The sequence below is a fragment of the Sorex araneus genome, chromosome 3 (genome assembly GCF_027595985.1).
Source record: "Sorex araneus isolate mSorAra2 chromosome 3, mSorAra2.pri, whole genome shotgun sequence".
Taxonomy (NCBI): Eukaryota; Metazoa; Chordata; class Mammalia; order Eulipotyphla; family Soricidae; genus Sorex; species Sorex araneus.
Window position 1 is genome coordinate 73,804,797 of NC_073304.1, and position 18,440 is coordinate 73,823,236.

Here is an 18,440-nt window from a genome sequence, read left to right on the forward strand (position 1 = left end):
CCCTTCTCTGGAAAGGAAGGAGCAGGTGAGGGGAGGCCACTGCTTCTTGCAAAGGTGGAATCTTGGTTCCCCCAACTCCCCGGCGAGCGCCCCTCTCTGCCCCTCTCTGCCGAGCCCTGGTGGTGGCTGAGTCCTGGACCATGCGTCTGGCCGTGGCGCCCACCCCCGTTCCCCGCTGCTCTCTGCCCAGGTGTCCCGGCTAGCCTCTGGGTTTTGCCGTTTTTTCTGCCTTCCCTTCTCCCCACCCATCGATCCCGGACTCTCCGCATGCGATGCTGCTTCCTGTTTGAGTGATCCTCTCGGTGTGTGTCCCTGTCACTGCGTGTCATGCCTTACTTAGCCTCCCGGCTCCTCTGCCCGTCCTGGCCTTGCCCCGGCCACTCTGGAGCCCGCTACTCCATCATGCGTGTGGGCCTCGAGGGCCAGCAACCCACAGGAGCCCTGAATGGAGGAGATGGGACTCCCCAAGGAAGGACTCCTAGGGACCTTCCCAGCACAGCCCGCCGGCACAGCCTCCTCTGCCACCTTTGCCCAGGAAGCTTTACAACTTCCTAGCATTGTTGATGCTGCCCCCATGCCATGTGCCCACCTAGGACTTCGCCTCTGGTCCCCTCTGTGCCACCTGCCTCTCCAGGAGCTTGCTGACCACGACCCTCTTCCTTGCTGGCTGGATTTGCTCTCACTCCTCACTCTACCATTGTATATGGTTTTTGTCTTGCTCCTTCCCACCTCGTCCCTTCTTCTTGTGGCCTCTCATGTGTATTCTCCACCTTTGTTCCCACCCTCTGCCCTCTTCCTTCCATTTTCTCCTTGGTCACCTTTTATCACTTACCCTCTGAACCCAGCATTCTCTCCCCCCCACCCCCGAAGCAGAAGGTGCCAGAAAGCAAGGGACCACCAGGGGAGGTGGGAGTATGGCTTGTGAAAGCACATAAACAGGCCAAGAAATCAATTTAATGGGCTTCCAGGGGCATATAACCCCTTCAGCAGTCAGGGCCATTATGTCTGTTAACTGTCAACTTTGATTTTGTAAGGGGGCATTTCACTAGGACTCTGAGCTCCCCGCCTGCTTAGTCCCCTGCTCATCCTTCAGTGGCTTGGTTTTTTTGTTTTCTTCCCCCCCCCCCCAGCATCCCACCCTGACTTGCTGGTGCCTCTTCTTCCTGAGCTCCTGCTATTTCGATTCAGTATGATTCTTTGCAGTTTCCATTTCTATAAGAGATACTGTCTTCTGCAGGGGCCAGGGTCCTTCTGCCTAAAGAATGGTAAAGGTACATAGGGCGAGTTTACCTTGTGTTAAGCCCATCACTGTTTTTTTCTCCCCCTCCCCTTAGCTCTCGAGAGCTTGGCAGGGTAAAAGGAAGAGGTAGATAGGAGCAGAAGATGGAAGATTTACAGTCGCAGAAAAGCAGTGGAGGCCGCGTGCCATAAAAGCATGGGGCAGAGAAATGCATGATGCGAGAAATGTGCAAAAGGGAACGGAGGAAAATCCATGCAGAATGGGGGGCAGGGAGGAACTGAGGTGTGATTAATGAAAAATTGGGAGAGTGACAGGAAACCCAAATTCCTCGCCACCCAGAAGGAAAGCGGGAGAGAAAAGATAGCATATTCCTGAAGAGGAGGGGGGGGGCTGAGCAATATGAAATGAATACAATAGTGAAGTGGGGGGAAGGGAGGAACCGAAGAATACGATGAGGTGGGAAAAGAGTGTGGTACAAAGAAGGGACGTGGAAGGCAGCCCGAGGAGTGCTGAAGCAGATCAGAGCTGCACAGAGCTGGTAGGGGGAAAAGAGGGGAGGATGAGGAATCAAAGGGAACAAATGCCTCTAGTGTGAGAAGGACACAGCAGGACCGATGCAAAGAGAGCACTGCAGGAGGGGCGATTTGGGGGGGAAAAAAAAGAGGCAGAGCAGAAATACCATGGGGCGAAGCCCCCAAAAGAGAGCTGCCAGAGGAGAGGGCAAGTGCCAGAGATGTGTGGTGAGGCGAGAGGGGTGCGTGCCTGCTTGCATCCCTGCCGTTGGCCAGATCACTCACTCCCCACCAAAGGCCTTTGCATTTCATTCCCAAGCCAGGGAGATGAAAAAGTAGAATTCCCATTTACTTGAGCTGACAGGAACTTGAATCTTTCTAGCCCCCTGAGAACCCAAGACCTCAAGCCTCTGATGTCATAAATTGCTGGTGTTGCCTTGGCAACCTGACAAGGTTCCTCCCTCCATGATGTCAGAGCAGCTGGTGTTACCTTGAGACTTAGAGAGGATCAACTAGGTGCCTTGCCTGGGAGCTGTGCGCAAAAGGGGCGGGGAAAGCGGAAGGGGGTGGGGGGGGGCTAAGTCAAACCTCTTGGATTGGGGGGGTGTCTGGCCTCCCTGGAGCTAGTTCCAAATGCAGTCTTGTTTGGGGGTGCCTGGGATGCATTAGAACCTGCCAGAGTGAGTGGGGACCGTGGGGGATCAGGGACCCAGAGGGCCAGAGGAGAGGGTTATAAGATGGGCCAAGCAGGGAGAGAACTGGAAATGGCAGTTCCAGCCTGTGAAAGGAGCCCCTTTGTGAGCAGGGAGGAGAGTTCCTGAAAAATGTAAGATGAGCCTCGCCTGCCTCAGGTTTAAGAACGGAGGCTGAAGCTGGAAATGCAGAATAGGGACGGGGAGCCCTGTAAGGTGTCAGTGGGTGGGGGGTTAGAGACAAGGGGAGGGTTCTGAAATGCCAGAGGGCACTGTGGAATTTGGCCTGGAGGAAGGAGGGAAAAAGAATCTGTGACACTCCCACCCAAGGGCTAGTCAGGAGGGGGCGGGGGAGCAGGGCTGAGTGGAGTTTCCCATGGTTTCTGGGCGGACAGCAGAGCGTCTGGGCCACAGAAGATGTTGAATCAGGACCTACTGGCCAGTATTTGGCCAGTATCTGGCCAGTAGGTAACTGACTTGCGAGGAAGGAAACGGGGAGAGTGGCCCATCGTCCTCTCTGCACCCCTGGCAGGCCCCGGTCTGCATACATGAGACATCAGGAGTAGAGGGTCGGGCTTGAGGGGTGAGTGGGACTGCAGTGAGGTGGAGGGGAGACGGCTGGTTTAGGGGCACACGCCATGGGCTGGTGTGCGCATTGTCGTAAAGAGAACCGGGAGGAAAGAAAGCATGAATGAAGAGTCTGGGAACCCGGGAGGAAGATGCGGAGGAGGGGAGGGAAGGGAGGTGGTTTCCAGAAAAGGTTGAGAATTGTTTCCAAAGACTGAGTGGAGTCGGGCGGATTTGAATTGGAAGTAACACCCACACTCCGCTCAGCTCCACCCCATTCCCAACTCAGGAAGTCCCCCGGGTGGGGGCAGGTAGGTCCCCTGCGTGCAGATGCAGACCCTGCAAAGAAGGGAGTCCTGATTCTACCCGGCCCCTCCTCAGCACCACCCCCGGTCCAGGCAGGAACAGAGTGAGGCTTTGCCGCCCCCCCTGCCCCCCCAACCCGTGGGCGTTGGGCTGTGAGGCTGGAGGCAGGAGCTGGAAGAAAGGAGACCTGGGTGGGGGGGATGGTCTGGATTCCCGGCTGCCTGCTGCTGAATGAGCCCCGAGTAGACGGAGAGAGAAAACGGGGTGTCAGGTGGGGTCCTGACAGCTCTGACATGGGCAGCGAGGGAGGGTGGTGGGTCTCGATGTACAGGAGCCTTAGAGGTCAGAGTCACCGCTCAGGGCTTCTGGGTCGGTCCTGTGTCTACTCCCCCCCCCCAGTTTGAAGACCCCTGAGGCTTGAGGAATGGAGGGAAGACCTGGGAGGGGGCCTGGGCACGGGAGGAGGCTGGGGGGGGAGAAGAAGGGGCTGCGGTGAGGCAGTGGCCGCCCGCCTGCACTGTCAGCCGTGCCTTGGACTTGGGCAGCCCATATTTCGCAGCCGGCGACAGGCTGTCGACACGGCGGTCCTTTACCTCACCGTTAGAAACTCATTTCATTGATTTTTCCATCTTTCTTCTCTGGCTTCTCAGTCATCCCACCACTCACTTTCCCGGAGCCCCTGGCCTCGCCGGGGAACCCCCCCGGGAGCCCCCTGCCCCCACCCCGCCCCTCCATCATGAGCCGGGGAGACAGGGAAGGTTTAGAGGTGTCTTTCGGGACACTGAGGTAATCCGATTGTCTGGCAGGGACCCCCTCAGGTAGAAGCGAGTCCGGGAACCAGGGCCTCGGCATCCAGTTGTTCAGGGTGCCCAGGGATGAGGCGATAAGGCGAGATCTGTCACCAAGCTTTACTGCTGGCATGTGGACTTGGGGGAAGGGAGCTTTCTCGAACTCCTCCCCAGACATTTCTGCAAGCCTCAGAACTCGTATTTTATTTTCTTCTTATTAGGGGGGTGGGGAGTGACGGCCACACCTGATGGTGCTCTGGGCCTGCTTCTGGCTCTGACTTTGGGTGGTGCTCAAGGGACCATGTGCAACGACCAGAATTCTCACCAGCTAGGGTCATCCGGCTGCAAGGCTAGTACAAATACTTAATTATTTGGGGGGGGGGGTTTGGGGACCACATATAGCTTCCAGTGGCCTTCTGGGGGTTACTCCTGGCTCTGTGTTCAGGGATCACTCCTGACGGGGGCGGGTGGGGGAGAATGGGGGGCGGGGACCCTATGGGGTGCTGGGGTCCATGGCCGCATGCAAGGTTAGTGCCCTACCCGTTTTACTATTTCTCCAACCCTCCACATTACTTAAAGTAATGAGAGAACAGGACCATCTGTGGTGGGCAAGGCCAGGATGTGGAATGACATCATAGCTGAGGTCCCAGCCCTGAATTCTCAGCAGGGCCTGCCATGTGATTGGCATTGCCCGAGAGCCTGGGCAGCTCACCCTAGAAGGCTTGGGAGCACAGCCCAAAGGAGGGGGTCTCTGAGCAGGTTGTGGGGGGGGCGGGCCGCACTAGGATGCTGCAGAAATTCATACTTCCCGTGCAGATATCTCCCGGGAGCGGCCTCCAGCCACAGCCAGCTGCCCTCCGCCTCCCCCTTGGGGACTGGGATTGGGCTAAAGGTCAATTGTCAATTGCCAGTCATTTGGCTTCTCCGAAAAGGAGGGCAGAGAGGGTGGGGCAGGAGTATTAGGACTCAATTTCCCTGAGGAAGTGAGGGGGTAAACACCATTTCTATTCTCCAATGTCTTATTCCTGGTGTGATCTGGCCCAGACCCTCTGGATCTGTCTTTATTCTGCCTTGGCTGGGGAAGCCCCCTGTCGAGGTACTTGGGGGGTGGGGGGCTGTCTGCGGCTCAACACAGCTAGAGTCTGGGGGCGTCTGAGTCTAGATTCTCCTTCATCCCTTGACACATGGTCCGGTACCCTGTGTTCGTAGTCCTCTGCGTGCGGCCATCCCCAGGTTCTGTCTCGGGGCCTGCTGGGGCCCCAAGGCCTGCTTCCTGCCGGGGCCTTCCTGCCTTTACATACCAGGGTTTCCCTAACTCCTCGTGCGTGCTTCCAGGCGAGGTGTGCACCAGGGAATAAGAAAGCAGTTCAGGGTGCACGAGGCAGAGGGGTGGGGGTGCCATCAGGCTGAGTTGGACTTAAGGCAAAGGGAGTCAGGTTAAAAAAATAAAAAAAAAATCAAACCCTGTGACTTGAAACTGGGGGAGAGCCAGCATAGAGACTACAGTTCAGATGAAAAAAAAAGGAGGCAGGCAGGTGACCGCCAGGATGGAGAAGTGGAAACCAGGGAGCTTGACCTCTGCCTGGCAATGGAGGCAGCGGAGGAAGAGGAGGAGGGAGAGGGGAGGCCAAGGGGTGCTGCAGGGGCTGGGCAGGGACAGGCCGCCACCTTCCCGTCTGTCCCAGTGTGTCCCAAGTTCAAGCCTTGCTGGCTTTGACCCTTGTGGGAGGTACTGAAGTGGCAAATTAACGCCGATAATGAAGTCACTGCTCCTTGTTTGTCTTTGCTGGTTTCCCCTTGAGATTTGTCCTCTGGCCAGGCAGGACAGCAGCGTGGGAGGGGGGTGGGGCAGGGCGCCGAGCCACAGACACGTGGAGGACCAACGGACCGGACTGGACCGGTAGAGGAAAGGGGCCGGAGGAGGAGGAGAGGCCAGGGAGGAAGGAGAACAATGGGGCGCAGGAGAGGAAAACCTGGCGGGAGCAGCCAAGCCCAAGGGAGCCAGAGGTGGCATGGGAAATGGCGAGCCTGAGGCCAGAACGTGGCCGGGGGCCCTGGGGCGGGGCCTCATCTCCATCTCTAATGGCTGTGAAATGAGGTTAGCTCCATTAGAGGCAGCGAGAGTGTAACGAGATCACACTCATTAGGGCTGGGCCATCCCAGTAATTACCACCACCCCAAACACGCCCGCGCCTGTCGGCCACCAAGCACAAACAGGCCCGCACAGAGACGGGTGTGGTGTGGGGGGGACCTGGGGAGCCCCCCCTCACCCCAGAACCCCATGCCCCAGGAGGCGAGGGGACAAGGCTGATCCCAGGCAGGCCCCGAGCCACACACACCATCAAAAGGCAATCGATGCGACACATCCGCCCCAGCCCAGGAAATAAGGCACGTGGATGGATAATGACGCTTTCTTTCCATTTATTGATCACATGCAAAGTGCCGGTTTCAATAATGCTCAATAATGCTCAGCTCAGTGGACACCGTTCCAGGAGGAACCGTTCCCCCATGGTATACAGGAAGAAACGGGGGCCTTAAACAGTGCACCCCCGTTAAGGGGAGATTGGAGGTGGCATTTAATTCCAGGTCTGTCTGGCACCACATGCGGTGTTTTTCCATACCATACTAGCTTGTCTGATGGGGCCCATATGCTATTATGGATATGCGTGTGTAGCCTTTCAACTCAGAGACAGTATCACAAATTATAACATAACCTCAGGTAACTCAGCCTTCTAATCTGTGAGCTTGCACAGTCCGAGCCACGCAGAGGGAATGGCTTGGACACTGCATTGCCCGCGGGGACTGTAGCGCCCCCTGGAGCCCGAAGGCAGTGGTCCTGTTTGGACACGTCTTCCGCTAACTGGGACAGAGGGCTTCAGGTTTTCCAAGAGGGGCTTCACAGGGTGTGTGCCCAAGGCCACATGAATGGAGGCAGAGTGACACGCATTCAGATGCATCCCAGCGAGGCAGCAATGTGTGAGGCCCTCGGTTTGATTCCTGGCACATTGCACCCCACTCCCCCTTTCCCTCCTTCCCTCCCCCCACCCCCCCAGAATGCTAGAATAAGCATTCTAGCCAGAGTTCCAAAACATAAATGAAAACCAAGGGCAGAGGCGTTGCAGTCAGGCTACCTGGGCCCAACCTCAGCACTCCTTTCCAAGTGTGAGACGCTCAACTTACCTGTCTGAGTCCACCCTCCCCATTTGTAAAATAGGGCAGAATGGCTGGACCATTTCATTAGCTTGGTGCAGGATTAGTGACGTGCTGCTTTCTGGGGGCTTAGCCTGGTGCAGGGAAACAAACCACTTTGTGGGGTTGGTTTTATTATGATCGGTTATATTTCTATGATGTCATTGAGATTTGTCATTCTTTTTTTTGTTTCTGTTTTGGGGCCACACCCAGCTAGGCTCAGGCTTTATCTCTGGCTCTGTGCTCAGAGATCACTTCTGGCAGGCTGGGGGTGGGGATGGGGGCGGGGTGGGGGGGACCCTATGGGGTGCCAGGGATCAAATTTGGTTGTCTGTGTGCAAAGCGAGTGCCCTACCCGCTCCACTGTCACTCTGGCCTCCATCAATTGGGTTTTTTACTCAAAGAACCAGAAGGCTTGATTTAAATATGTCCTTTCTCCCACGTAATTGTGGAGTGGCTGGGAGTGATGCCTGCCGAGCTCAGGGCCACCAGTGGTCTTCAGAATTGGGGGGATCCTGAGTCTGAGTCGCAGGGCCCTAGTCTCTGTGCCTCTTACAGAAGAGGCATCTGGGCCGGCTCTGTGGGGATCTGCGCCCGAGTCCCCGCAGCCCCACGCTGCTGGCCTCGAGTCGGGGACCAAGGGGGCTCCCACTCTTCTCCGGATTGCCCCCGTGGCACGTGGCAGCCAAACCACACAGACGTGCATGGAACTCTGCTCTGTGGGGTGGCCAGAGTGCCTGCCTCCCTGCTGTCACAGCCCGTCTTCCTGTCAGCCTCTGTTCTCCCCCCTCCCCTCTCCCTGTATGCCTGCCGGCGGCGTCTCACCCCTTCCCCACACTGACGCAGGCCATGGTCTGGTGCCATGGATGCACGGAGTCGAAGGCCTGATGAGGTTCCTCTGTGCACGCGCAGACCGGAGGGCTGGCATCCCCCTTCCCCTTCTCTCGGTCCCTTTCTCCACTCCGTGCCTTGGGTCTCTGTCTCTCCGTGCTGGGGGTCACACCCAGGTCCTCACACCCACCAGTCTGAGCACTATTGCACCATGACCTCCCCAGCCACATCTCTTTCCTTATTCTCTATTATTCTATTTTCTTTCTTTTTAAACATTTTTTTTTCTATTTTTCTCCCTCCATCTCTCCCTGCCTTCTGCACACCTGGTAACATTTAAAGATGTTGTATTTGGGGGGGGGGGTTGAGGTGGGGGCCACACCGGTGATGCTCAGGGGTTACTCCTGGCTCTGCTTTCAGGGATCACTCCTGGAAGTGCTTTGAGGGACCATAGGAATTCCGGGGGTGGAACCCCAACTAACCGCATGCAGGGCAAGTGCCCTACCCGCTGTATTACCACTCCGGCCCTGAAAGATGTTATATTTGTTGTAATAGTGTTTATAGGGATTCATAGTATTTCTCTGGACAAAAATAGGCACTCCCCAAATGCGTGTGGGGGTGGGCGGGGACGCAGGTCTAGGAGATGAAGAATTGAAATGGAGGGTGGGCTGGGAGATGGTACTGGATGCACTGACCTCCAGCAGGGCTGGGGGTGGCTCTGGTGTGACCTGTGACTCCCCTGGCCAGAGTGGCTCCTCTGGGCCCTGGGAGTGGCCCTCAGGCCTCTTGAGCACTGCATAGGAGGTCTAAAAAATAAAAAGAAGATGGGACTTGAGATGGGGTCAGGGTCCAGCAATAGAGCACATGTGTGAGGCAAGCCCTGAATCGCAAAATTGGGGTGGGGTGGGACTACATACCTTCATGCTTGGGACCCACCCGTGGCCCTGCTCCAGTGTCGCTCCGGGTAGTGCTCAGGGGACCATATTATGCAGCGTTGAAGATTGAATTTGGATTGGCTGAGTGTAGGGCCAGACCTTTGACCCCCTGTTTTTCAAATCTCTCATATCCCCCCCCCCAACAAATGTTTAACAGTGGATTGGAGGGAGGCAGAGAGATAACTCAAAGGACAGCTTGTGTGTCGCAGCCTGGGTTCAATCCCCAACAATGGAGCGTTTCAATCCAGCTACTAAGCTGCTTCCCTACCCAGATCCAGTGTGAGCTTGGGCAGGACCCCCAAGGCCTGCTCTGGGACAGTGGGTTGCCTCTCAGCCCAGCAGACAAGAGGGGCCAGTGGGGAGTGAGCCTACTGCTGGATAGAATATTCCAGAACAGGCCCTGAGCCCACAGAGGGCAGAAGAGAGGGGGTCTGTCTGAGTCACGAGGGCCAGGGGGCCAGGGGAGTGACTCAGTGGTTGACACTTGCATGCATGCAGGAGCCCAGGTTCAATCCCTAGCACTGAGCACAGAGCCAGGAGTAGTCCCCGGCACAGCCAGGAGTGCCAGCCCCAACAAAAAACAAGCCGGAGTGATAGTACAGCCGGGAGGGTGCAGCTGACCCAGGTGTGATCCCAGGCACTCCATATGATCCCCGAGCCTACCGGGAGTGATCCCTTAAAACAGAGCCAGGAGTAAACCCTGAGCATCACTGGGTGCGGCCCCCAAACAACACCACAAAAACCACCCAAACTAAGAATGAACTTTGCTGGATGTCCCCATGCACTCTGCACACTACCTGCTCTGGTCCTCAACTTCTGGGCGAGGAAGGGCTCATATTCCCAGTTCCCCGAATAAGGAAATCGAAGTCACCCTTCCAGGCTCACAGGGTCCTGATGGGAAGCTCAGTGCTCCTGCCTAGTGTGCCAGAGGCCCTGAGTTTGATCCCTGTCTCTGGCCCCTGCACCATTGGGTGTGGCCCTGTATCACTGTCACTGTATCACTGTCATCCCATTGTTCATCGATTTGCTCAAGCGAGCACCAATAACATCTCCATTCGTCCCAGCCCTGAGATTTAGCAGCCTCTCCTTACTCATCTTTCCCAATGATTGGAGGCTCTTTCAGGGTCAGGGGAATGAGACCTGTTTTTAAAAAAAAAAAAAACAAAACAAAACTAAAGCTTTTTTAGGAAGAGTTTATTTCGGGAGGTAATTTTGCTTTCAGAGTTGACAGAGCAACAGGTTGAGACCAAGGGGGAGGCATCAGAGCAGTGAGTGTGGGAGAGAGCAGTGCCTTGGGCAGGAAGTTCAGAAAGGAAAGAGAGAAGCTCTTTCCTTTCTGAGCCCGGTCTGGGTGCGGGGGAAAGAGGATGGAACAATTGGGAAATCAAAAGACAAAAAGGCTTGGAAGGCTCTGAATGTGGAATTAATTGTACGCAAATTTTAAGCAAATGTGTTGGTGCCTTTGCTGGGGAAAGTCTTTGCTGGGAGGGAGGGGGATGCTTAGAGAGCGAGGGGGTGGGTGGGGGCATAAGAGGACTCTGCTTTTTGTTGCCTTAGGGAGCGGAGCCTGGCGGTGCCCATCTGCCCCTCAGGCTGCCATTCTGTGGTGCTGTTCCCTCCTCAGCCGCTAGGGAACCGTAGTCGTTCTCCTCTGCTCCCATATTCACAGAAGGCGCGAGGGGATGCTACCTCTGGGGTGCCCCTCCCCAGCCCTGTCCTCGTGCTCACCAGCGTCTCCTTCCTCAGTCTTCTCTTGGGCTCCGGTGCTCCCCGGTCCTGAGTCTGGCTCTGTGCTCCCTGCCTCCCTGGCTCTTGTAGTCTTTTCTTTCCTTCTTGTTGGTCACACCCGGCAGTACGCAGGGCAGCGCTCTGCCCTCAGGGGTCACTCCTGGCAGGGCTCATAGAGGGGACCGTAGAGGATGCCAGGGATAGAACCTAGGTTGACCGTGCTGAGGCTCCCCTGCAGCCATTTCAGCACTCTGCAGCTTCCCTGGCGCCTCTCTGCCTCCCTCCCTCAGGGCAGCTGGCTCCCACTGCTGGCTCTCGGGACTCTACTCGGTGCCCAGGGCCTGGGGCGCCTTTCTGCCCCCTCCAGAGCAAGCGTGCAGTTGTCCGGTTAGGTTTGCGGGTATTGAGCTTTGGGAGTGGAACCTCAACTCTTTCTTTTCTGTTCTTTAGTCCTCTTCTCTTCACTTCACTTTGCTTTACTTTGCTTCATTGTTTTTTGCAGCAGACCCAGCGGTGTTCAGAACTCACTCCTGGTTCTGTGCTCAGAGAGAACTCCTGGTGGGCTGGGGGTTGGGGGGGGAATGTGGGTGTGGACCCTACGGGATACCGGGGATCAACCCCAGATTGGCCGCATGCAAGACCAGCTCCCTCTCTCCCCGGCCCCCACTGCTGCACTTTCCCTGCTCACTCTGAGCGGTAATCTGAGAACCATCCGGGTCTGGGAGGAGGCCACCACCCAGGACAGACCCCTACAGCCCCTCGCCTCCCCGCCGTGCAGCGGGGAGGGGGGGAAGGGGCAGCTGCGGAAACCGAGGCCCATTCTGGAGCCCTGGGGTCCTCTCAGGGGAGGGCGACACCCTCGGGTCTCCCCACCCCCCTCCCCTCCCCCTCCGTGGCAGCCGCCGTGTAATTTAAAGCTCTCCCTGTCGCCTCTAATGCGATCCTCTCGTTTTATTGACTCTCTCCGCCGTCTGTGGCGCGCCTCCACATCAATCTCCGCTCTAATCACACGGCCGCCACGGCCCGCTCCTGGGGGGCCCCTGCCCTCACCCCGAACTGTGTCTTTCCTAGAGACAAACCTGCCCCCACCCGAACGACCCTTTTCCCTCCTGGCCAGCAGGAATGCCAGGGCCTGGTGAGGTGTGTGTGTGTGGGGGTGGGGGTGGGGGGCCTTCCTAGGAGCTGCCCTCCGGGAAGGCCAGGCCCAGGGGAGTCGTGACGGGGGTCTGAGGGCGCTGGGGGCTGGCAGGGCTGGGAGGGCCACGTTCAGGCCCGTCATTCGTTTCTTCTGCTTCCAGGAGGGGTGAAAAAACGGGAGTTCAAGGTAGGAAGGGCGAAAGAACTCCGAGAGGGAAGGAGGAAGCGAAGACTGAGGAGGGAGGGAGATGGAAGGACGGGAACGGGGCGGGGTGGGGGGGGAGGCGGAATCATTGCTGCCGTTAAAGGTTGGTAATAAATAGTGGGGTGATGGGAGAGGCGCGGAGAAGAAAGGAGGCAGGACTGCCGTGGCAGCGTGAGGGGGCGGGGCGGGGGGAGGCCCTGAGCAGAGATAAATTTGCAATTGAAATTCCTTCCTGAGGAGGAGGAGGAGGAGGAGGAGGAGGAGGAGGAGGAGGAGGAGGGGAGGGGCAGGTTGGGAGGTGGGGAGATTTGCAATTTTAAGCAGCTGCAGACCTGCCCTGGGCCCACACTCTGGGGCGTGCCCACCGCTGGCCCCAGGGTGAAGCGCCTTGGCTTGGTTCCCTGCCAGCAACCTGCTGTGTCTCCCCCCACCCCACCCACCCCTCACTGCCACTTCCGGGAGCCTCTCGGAGCAAGGCACCAGCCTTTCTGGCCTCCTTGGGGTCTGAGCGTGGGCCTGCTGGCAGAGAGCCCTGCCTGGGGCAGCTCTCAGGGGGCACTGGAGGGGCCCCTGGGGGCACTCATGGTGGGGGTGACTATGGTCTGTCTGACTCCACCGGCTAGCCTCCCTAGCCCCCCAAGTCTTTCCCCCCCACCCGCATCATTGGAGACTCCTCTCCACTGGTTTCCTTGACTTCCCTTTGCCCCCCCACCCCACCCTGTGGGCCAGGTGCTAATTTGCATTTTCATTATCATACCAGCCTAGCCCCACACCAAGCTCCTTTAATGACTCCAACTTCACGCCTGGCTAGTGCCCCCCCCGCCCCCCCCCCCCCGCCAGGAACAAGGGAAATGGGAACCGGGGCCAGATCTAGGGCCCACTCCAAATCTAGGAGCTGGCCCGAGACAGGTGAGGACGTCCACCGCGTGCCTTCCCTGAGGACTCGCCTCAATGACCTGCTGCTGCTAAGAACGGAAGAGGACGGGGCACAGGGGCCGGGGGAGGGTGTGGCACGGGGAGCTCTGGGAATTCTGGTGAGTCTGAGGGGAAGAGCCACATCAAAAGGTTGGGCACAGGGCCGCAGCGAAAGTACAGCGGGGAGGGCATTTGCCTTGCATGCGGCCGACCCAGGTTTGATCCCGGGCATCCCATAGGGTCTCCCGAGCACCACCAGGAGTAATTCCTGAGTGCAGAGCCAGAAGTAACCCCTGAGCATCGCCAGGTGTGACCCCAAAAGCAGGAAGAACAAAAAAAAAGGTTGGGCGCAGCCTTGAAGATTTGTTGCTTCTGGTCAGCTCCAAGGGACCCCAGAATCCCGATTTCTTGGCTCTGGAGGCGCATTTTGCTTGACTGAGGGCAAGTCTGGAGGAGACCATCCAGGTCGCACAGCTTTGGGGTACAGCTCCGAGGGTTCCCCACTCCCACTCCCACGCCCCAGTACCTTTCCTAGTTTTACCGCCTTGTGTGACTCTCAGCAGCTCATTCATCCTGTTTCCTGGCTGCCTCCTGAGTAAAATAAGAGGGTTGTGAGAATAAATGAGATAGTTGCTACGAAGCACTTAGCATTGAGCCAGGATATTATTGCTGTTATTATTTTTTTAATCTCTGTGGGGAGAAGGCAGCTAGTCACATGCGAGCTATTGTCTTTCTGAGGCGGGGTGTGACCAGAGTTGCCTCTGGGGCTCAGAGGACTTCAGGGGCCCCACAGGCCAATGAAGTTCTGTAGGTTTATCTCCGATTGGAGGACCTGGACTTAGGGAAACTAATTTGTCTTCACTCTCGGGGAACCTCAGACTTTCCCCCGGCATTCATTCGCTCAGCTGCCAGGCGTTACTCCTGAGGAGGTGTCTTTCTCAGCTGTATCTCTAGAGCAAGAAATAGGGTGGAGTTTGGGCAGTGGTGGAACTCACCTTCTGGAAGGGACAAATAATGGAGAAATATCTCTGGGGAAAGGAAGCTTGAGGCCATTTTGACTTCTGTAGCGAGGGAAGGAATAGCCGGGAGAGAAGGCAGCATGGGCAGGTGGCCAGGTGGGAGTGAGCGCAGTGTGGAGGGGGAGAGGCGGTGGGAGCGGTCAGCCCGCTGGGCAGAGAGAGGAGGTGAGCCCAGCAGCAGAGCGGACCAGCCCTTTATGAAGACTTTGGATTTTAATTACTGTGCAGTGAGAAATCATTGAATTTTTTTTTCCTTTTTGGGTCACACCTGGTGATGCTCAAGGGTTACTCCTGGTGGTGCTCTGGGAACCATATGGGATGCCAGGAATTGAACCTGGGTCAGCCATGTGCAAGGTGAACACCCTCCCCGCTGTACTATTGCTCCTGCCCAATCATTGATGAGGTGTTTTTTTTTTTTTTTTTTTTTTTGCTTTTTGGGTCACACCCAGCGATGCACAGGGGTTACTCCTGGCTCTGCACTCAGGAATTACCCCTGACGGTGCTCAGGGGCCCATATGGGATGCTGGGATTCGAACCTGGGTTGGGCGCATGCAAGGCAAACGCCCTACCCACTGTACTCTATCACTCCAGCCCCTCATTGATGAGTTTTAAGCAGAATGTAGTCACTGTCACTGTCACTATCATCCTGTTGCTCATTGATTTGCTCGAGCAGGCACCAGCAACGTCTCTCATTGTGAGACTTGTTGTTACTGTTTTTGGCATATCGAATAAGCCACGGGTAGCTTGCCAGGCTCTGCCTTGCAGGCGAGATACTCTCGTAGCTCGCCGGGCTCTCTGAGAGGGGCCGAGGAATTGAACCCAGGTCGGCAGTGTGCAAGGGAAACGCCCTACCCGCTGTGTTATCGCTCGAGCCCAAGCAGAATGTAGTACAACTTTTTTATTTGGGGGGCTTGGGGCCACACCCGGCTGTGCTTAGGGCTTATTCCTGAGCCTGTGCTCAGGGGACCATGAACTAGAAGCTAGGTGACTTTCTTCTTCCTTCTTTCCTTCCTTCCTTCCTTCCTTCCTGCCTTCCTTCCTTCCTTCCTTCCTCTTTGTTGATTTTGGTTTTGGGGGGCCACACTCAGCAGTGCTCAGGGCTTATTCCTGACTTTGAGCTCAGGGGTCACTCCTGGTGGCCTCAGGGAACCATATGGGGTTCCAGGAATCGAAGCGCAAGGCAAGTGCTCTACCCACTGTACTATCTTCCCACCTGCATACTTGTGGGTTACTGTGACCCAGGAAAGACTGTTCTGGCTTTTGGGCTTCAGCAGTGTGGAAGGGGAAGCCCAGGGACTCCTGGACCCTTTCAGAAGTGAGACACTAATGGCCTGAGGGCCAGGCCAGGGCAAGCTGAAAGGAAGATGGAGGCAGGCCCTGGCTCCTTTGAGCACTGGGTGGTCGTGCTGTGGTCTAAGGTTCGACCTTGAACAACTGGGCAAGTACCACATTTTTGTTGTTTTGTCTTGGGTCACACCTGGCAGTGCTCAGGGCTTACTCCTGTCTCTGCACTCAGAAATTGCACTCCTGGTGGGGCTCAGAGGATTATACAGGATGCGGGGGGTGTGGAACCCCAGTCAGCCTTGAGAAAGGCAAGTGCCCTCCCCACTGTACTCTCTTCAGGTCTGGCACATTTTTTGGGGGGAGTCACACCCGGTGATGCTCAGGGGTTACTCCTGGCTTTGCACTCAGGAATCACTCCTGGCAGTGCTCAAGAAACCATATGGGATGGTTTCTGGGATGGTTATGGGATGGTTTCAGTGCTCAAGAAACCATATGGGATGGTTTCTGGGAGTTGAACCCGGGTAGGTCACGTGCAAGGCAAAGGCCCTACCCGCTGTGCTATTGCTCCAGCCCCCTGGTAGCACTTTGAGAGGGAAGATGGGGAGGACCAAATTCCTGAGGAAACAGTGCTGGCCGGGGAGGTGCTTGGTTTGACCCCTGTGGCACAGTAGGGTATTGGCAACTTGGCGCCGGCAAATGTGTATCTGCGAGTGGAGCTGGGTCCGGGCCCCTGGCCTCATCTCCCTGTTCCTCACAGCCACTCTCTCCATGTCCCCCCTGCAGGGTCCTGGCTGTCACGCTGAAATGAACCCCCAGCTCTCCTCCGTCTGCCATGGCCACCCTTAACTCATCCTCCGCCGCCAGCACCGCCCCCTCCCCTGGGCACAATGCCCCGACTCCGCCTCCGGACACCTCCTCCCCCAGCTCCCCCCCTGACCCTATCACCAAAGATGATCCCGCCGCCGCCACCACCACCGCTCCAGAGAGCATGAGACCCTCAGAGCCGGGGGCACGGCCCCTGGAGTCGGGCTGTGGCCTCGTCCCACCAAAGGAGATTGGGGAGCCCCAAGAAGAGGCGGGTGGTGGTGGCTTCCCACCAAAGGAGCTGGGGGCACACGAGGACAGGCCGCAGGAGGAGGGGGACGCAGGCCTCGCCCCCCTGCCCCTGAGCAACCACTTAGTCTTCACCGCCACCGGCGAGGCCTGCCTGGTGGCCCAGCCACCCCCGCCGGGCAGCCACCAACTCCTGTTACCAAAGGGCTTTCCCCGGGGGGAGGTGGGCAGCGAGGAAGAGCCCGGCCCCCCTCTTCTTGCCCACCCGCCCCCCACACACCTCACTGCCCTTCATATTCAACATGGCTTTGACCCAATGCAAGGCTTTAGCTCTTCTGACCAAATTCTGTCCCACGATACCTCAGCGCCATCTCCGGCCGCCTGTGAGGGGAGGGACGGAGCCTTCTGGAGCTACCAGCTGGCTCCCGACCCACCCGGAGATCCCAAAGACGGCCCCACAGGCTGCATGGAGGGGGACCCCCGCGCGCTCTTCTGGCTCTGCCTCCTGTGCCGCCTGGGGTTCAGCGGGCCCCGGGCCTTCGTGGGTCACACCCAGTCTCACGGGGTGCGGCTGAGTCCGGCTCAGCACCAGGCCCTGCGGGGCCACCCGGCCGTGCTGCAGGGCGGGGGCGAGGGCTGCAGGGCCCTCCTCAGCTTCCTGGAACCAAAACGGCCTGCTCAGCCCGCTTTAGAGGCCCCCCTCGAGGGCAGCGGCGGAGATGCAGCAGAGCCCCCCGGGGAGGTGAATGTAGCCCAGAGCCAGGACGGTGCCCCCGAGGCCCCCAGCCACCCCGGGGAAGAAGTCCTGGCCCTCAGCCCCCGCTCCCCAGCCCCAGCCCCCTGGGGCCCCAGCCCCCCCCAAGCCAAAGAATCACCAACGGCAACGGGCGAGGCAGGGCCAGATTGGTTTCCCGAGGGGCACGACGAGGAGGGAGGGCTGTGCCCCCCACTCAACCAAAGCTCACCCGCCTCCAAGGAGGGGGCCGCCCTCCCCGCTGCCGCCGTGGGCTCCCCCGAAGAGCCTGGCGACCCACCCCCGTCCTACCGCAGCCTCGCCGACGACTACGCCCCGGCCCCGGCGACCTTCCAGGGCCTCAGCCTGTCCAGCCACATGTCCCTGCTGCACTCCCGCAACTCCTGCAAGACCCTCAAGTGTCCCAAGTGCAACTGGCACTACAAGTACCAGCAGACGCTGGACGTGCACATGCGGGAGAAGCACCCTGAGAGCAACAGCCACTGCAGCTACTGCAGCGCGGGGGGCGCCCACCCCCGCCTGGCCCGCGGCGAGAGCTACAACTGCGGCTACAAGCCCTACCGCTGCGACGTGTGCAACTACTCCACCACCACCAAGGGCAACCTCAGCATCCACATGCAGTCTGACAAGCACCTGGCCAACCTGCAGGGCTACCCGGCCGGCCCCGGCGGCCAGGGCAGCCCCCCGGAGGCCGCCCTGCCGCCTGCCGCCGCTGCTGCCGCAGCCGACAAGGAGCCCAAGGCCAAGTCTTCGTGGCAGTGCAAGGTGTGCAGCTACGAGACCAACATCTCCCGCAACCTGCGCATCCACATGACCTCCGAGAAGCACATGCAGAACGTGCTCCTGCTGCACCAGGGGCTGCCTCTCGGGCTGCCGCCAGGGCTGGTGGGGCCCGGGCCCCCGCCCCCAGCAGGGACAGCCCCCGCCACCCCACCAGATCTCTTCCAGTACTTCGGTCCACAGGCCCTGGGGCCACCTCAGGCCCCCCTGCCCGGCCCGGGGCTGAGGCCGGACAAGCCCCTGGAAGCCCAGCTGCTCCTCAACGGCTACCACCACCTGGGAGGGCCTGCCCGCAAGTTCCCTGCAGCGCCGCCGGGTAAGCGAGTGCCCTGGTCCTCGGTTACCCCAGTGCCTTTGCGCTGTCCCCCTCCCCCTACCTCCGCCTCCCAGGCTGCTGCCCATGATCCACACCGTCCCCTTCCTCAGGCCACTCACTCATCTGTTTTGCTTTGGTTTCTGGGTCACACCTGGCGGTGCCCAGGGCTGACTCCGGGCTCGGCACTCAGGG

At 58.3% G+C, this 18,440-nt stretch overlaps 1 protein-coding gene across 1 annotated transcript in view; it reads left to right on the forward strand.

Annotated features, from left to right (window-relative positions):
• The window catches only part of ZFHX2 (zinc finger homeobox 2), a 31,141-nt gene that overhangs the window by 1,054 nt on the left and 11,647 nt on the right, over positions 1–18,440 (forward strand). Inside the window, exon 2 of the mRNA XM_055133975.1 lies at positions 16,129–18,248. Within this exon, the coding sequence (XP_054989950.1) occupies positions 16,178–18,248 (2,071 nt within the window). The 5' untranslated portion in view covers positions 16,129–16,177. The remainder of the gene's footprint in view (positions 1–16,128; positions 18,249–18,440) is intronic.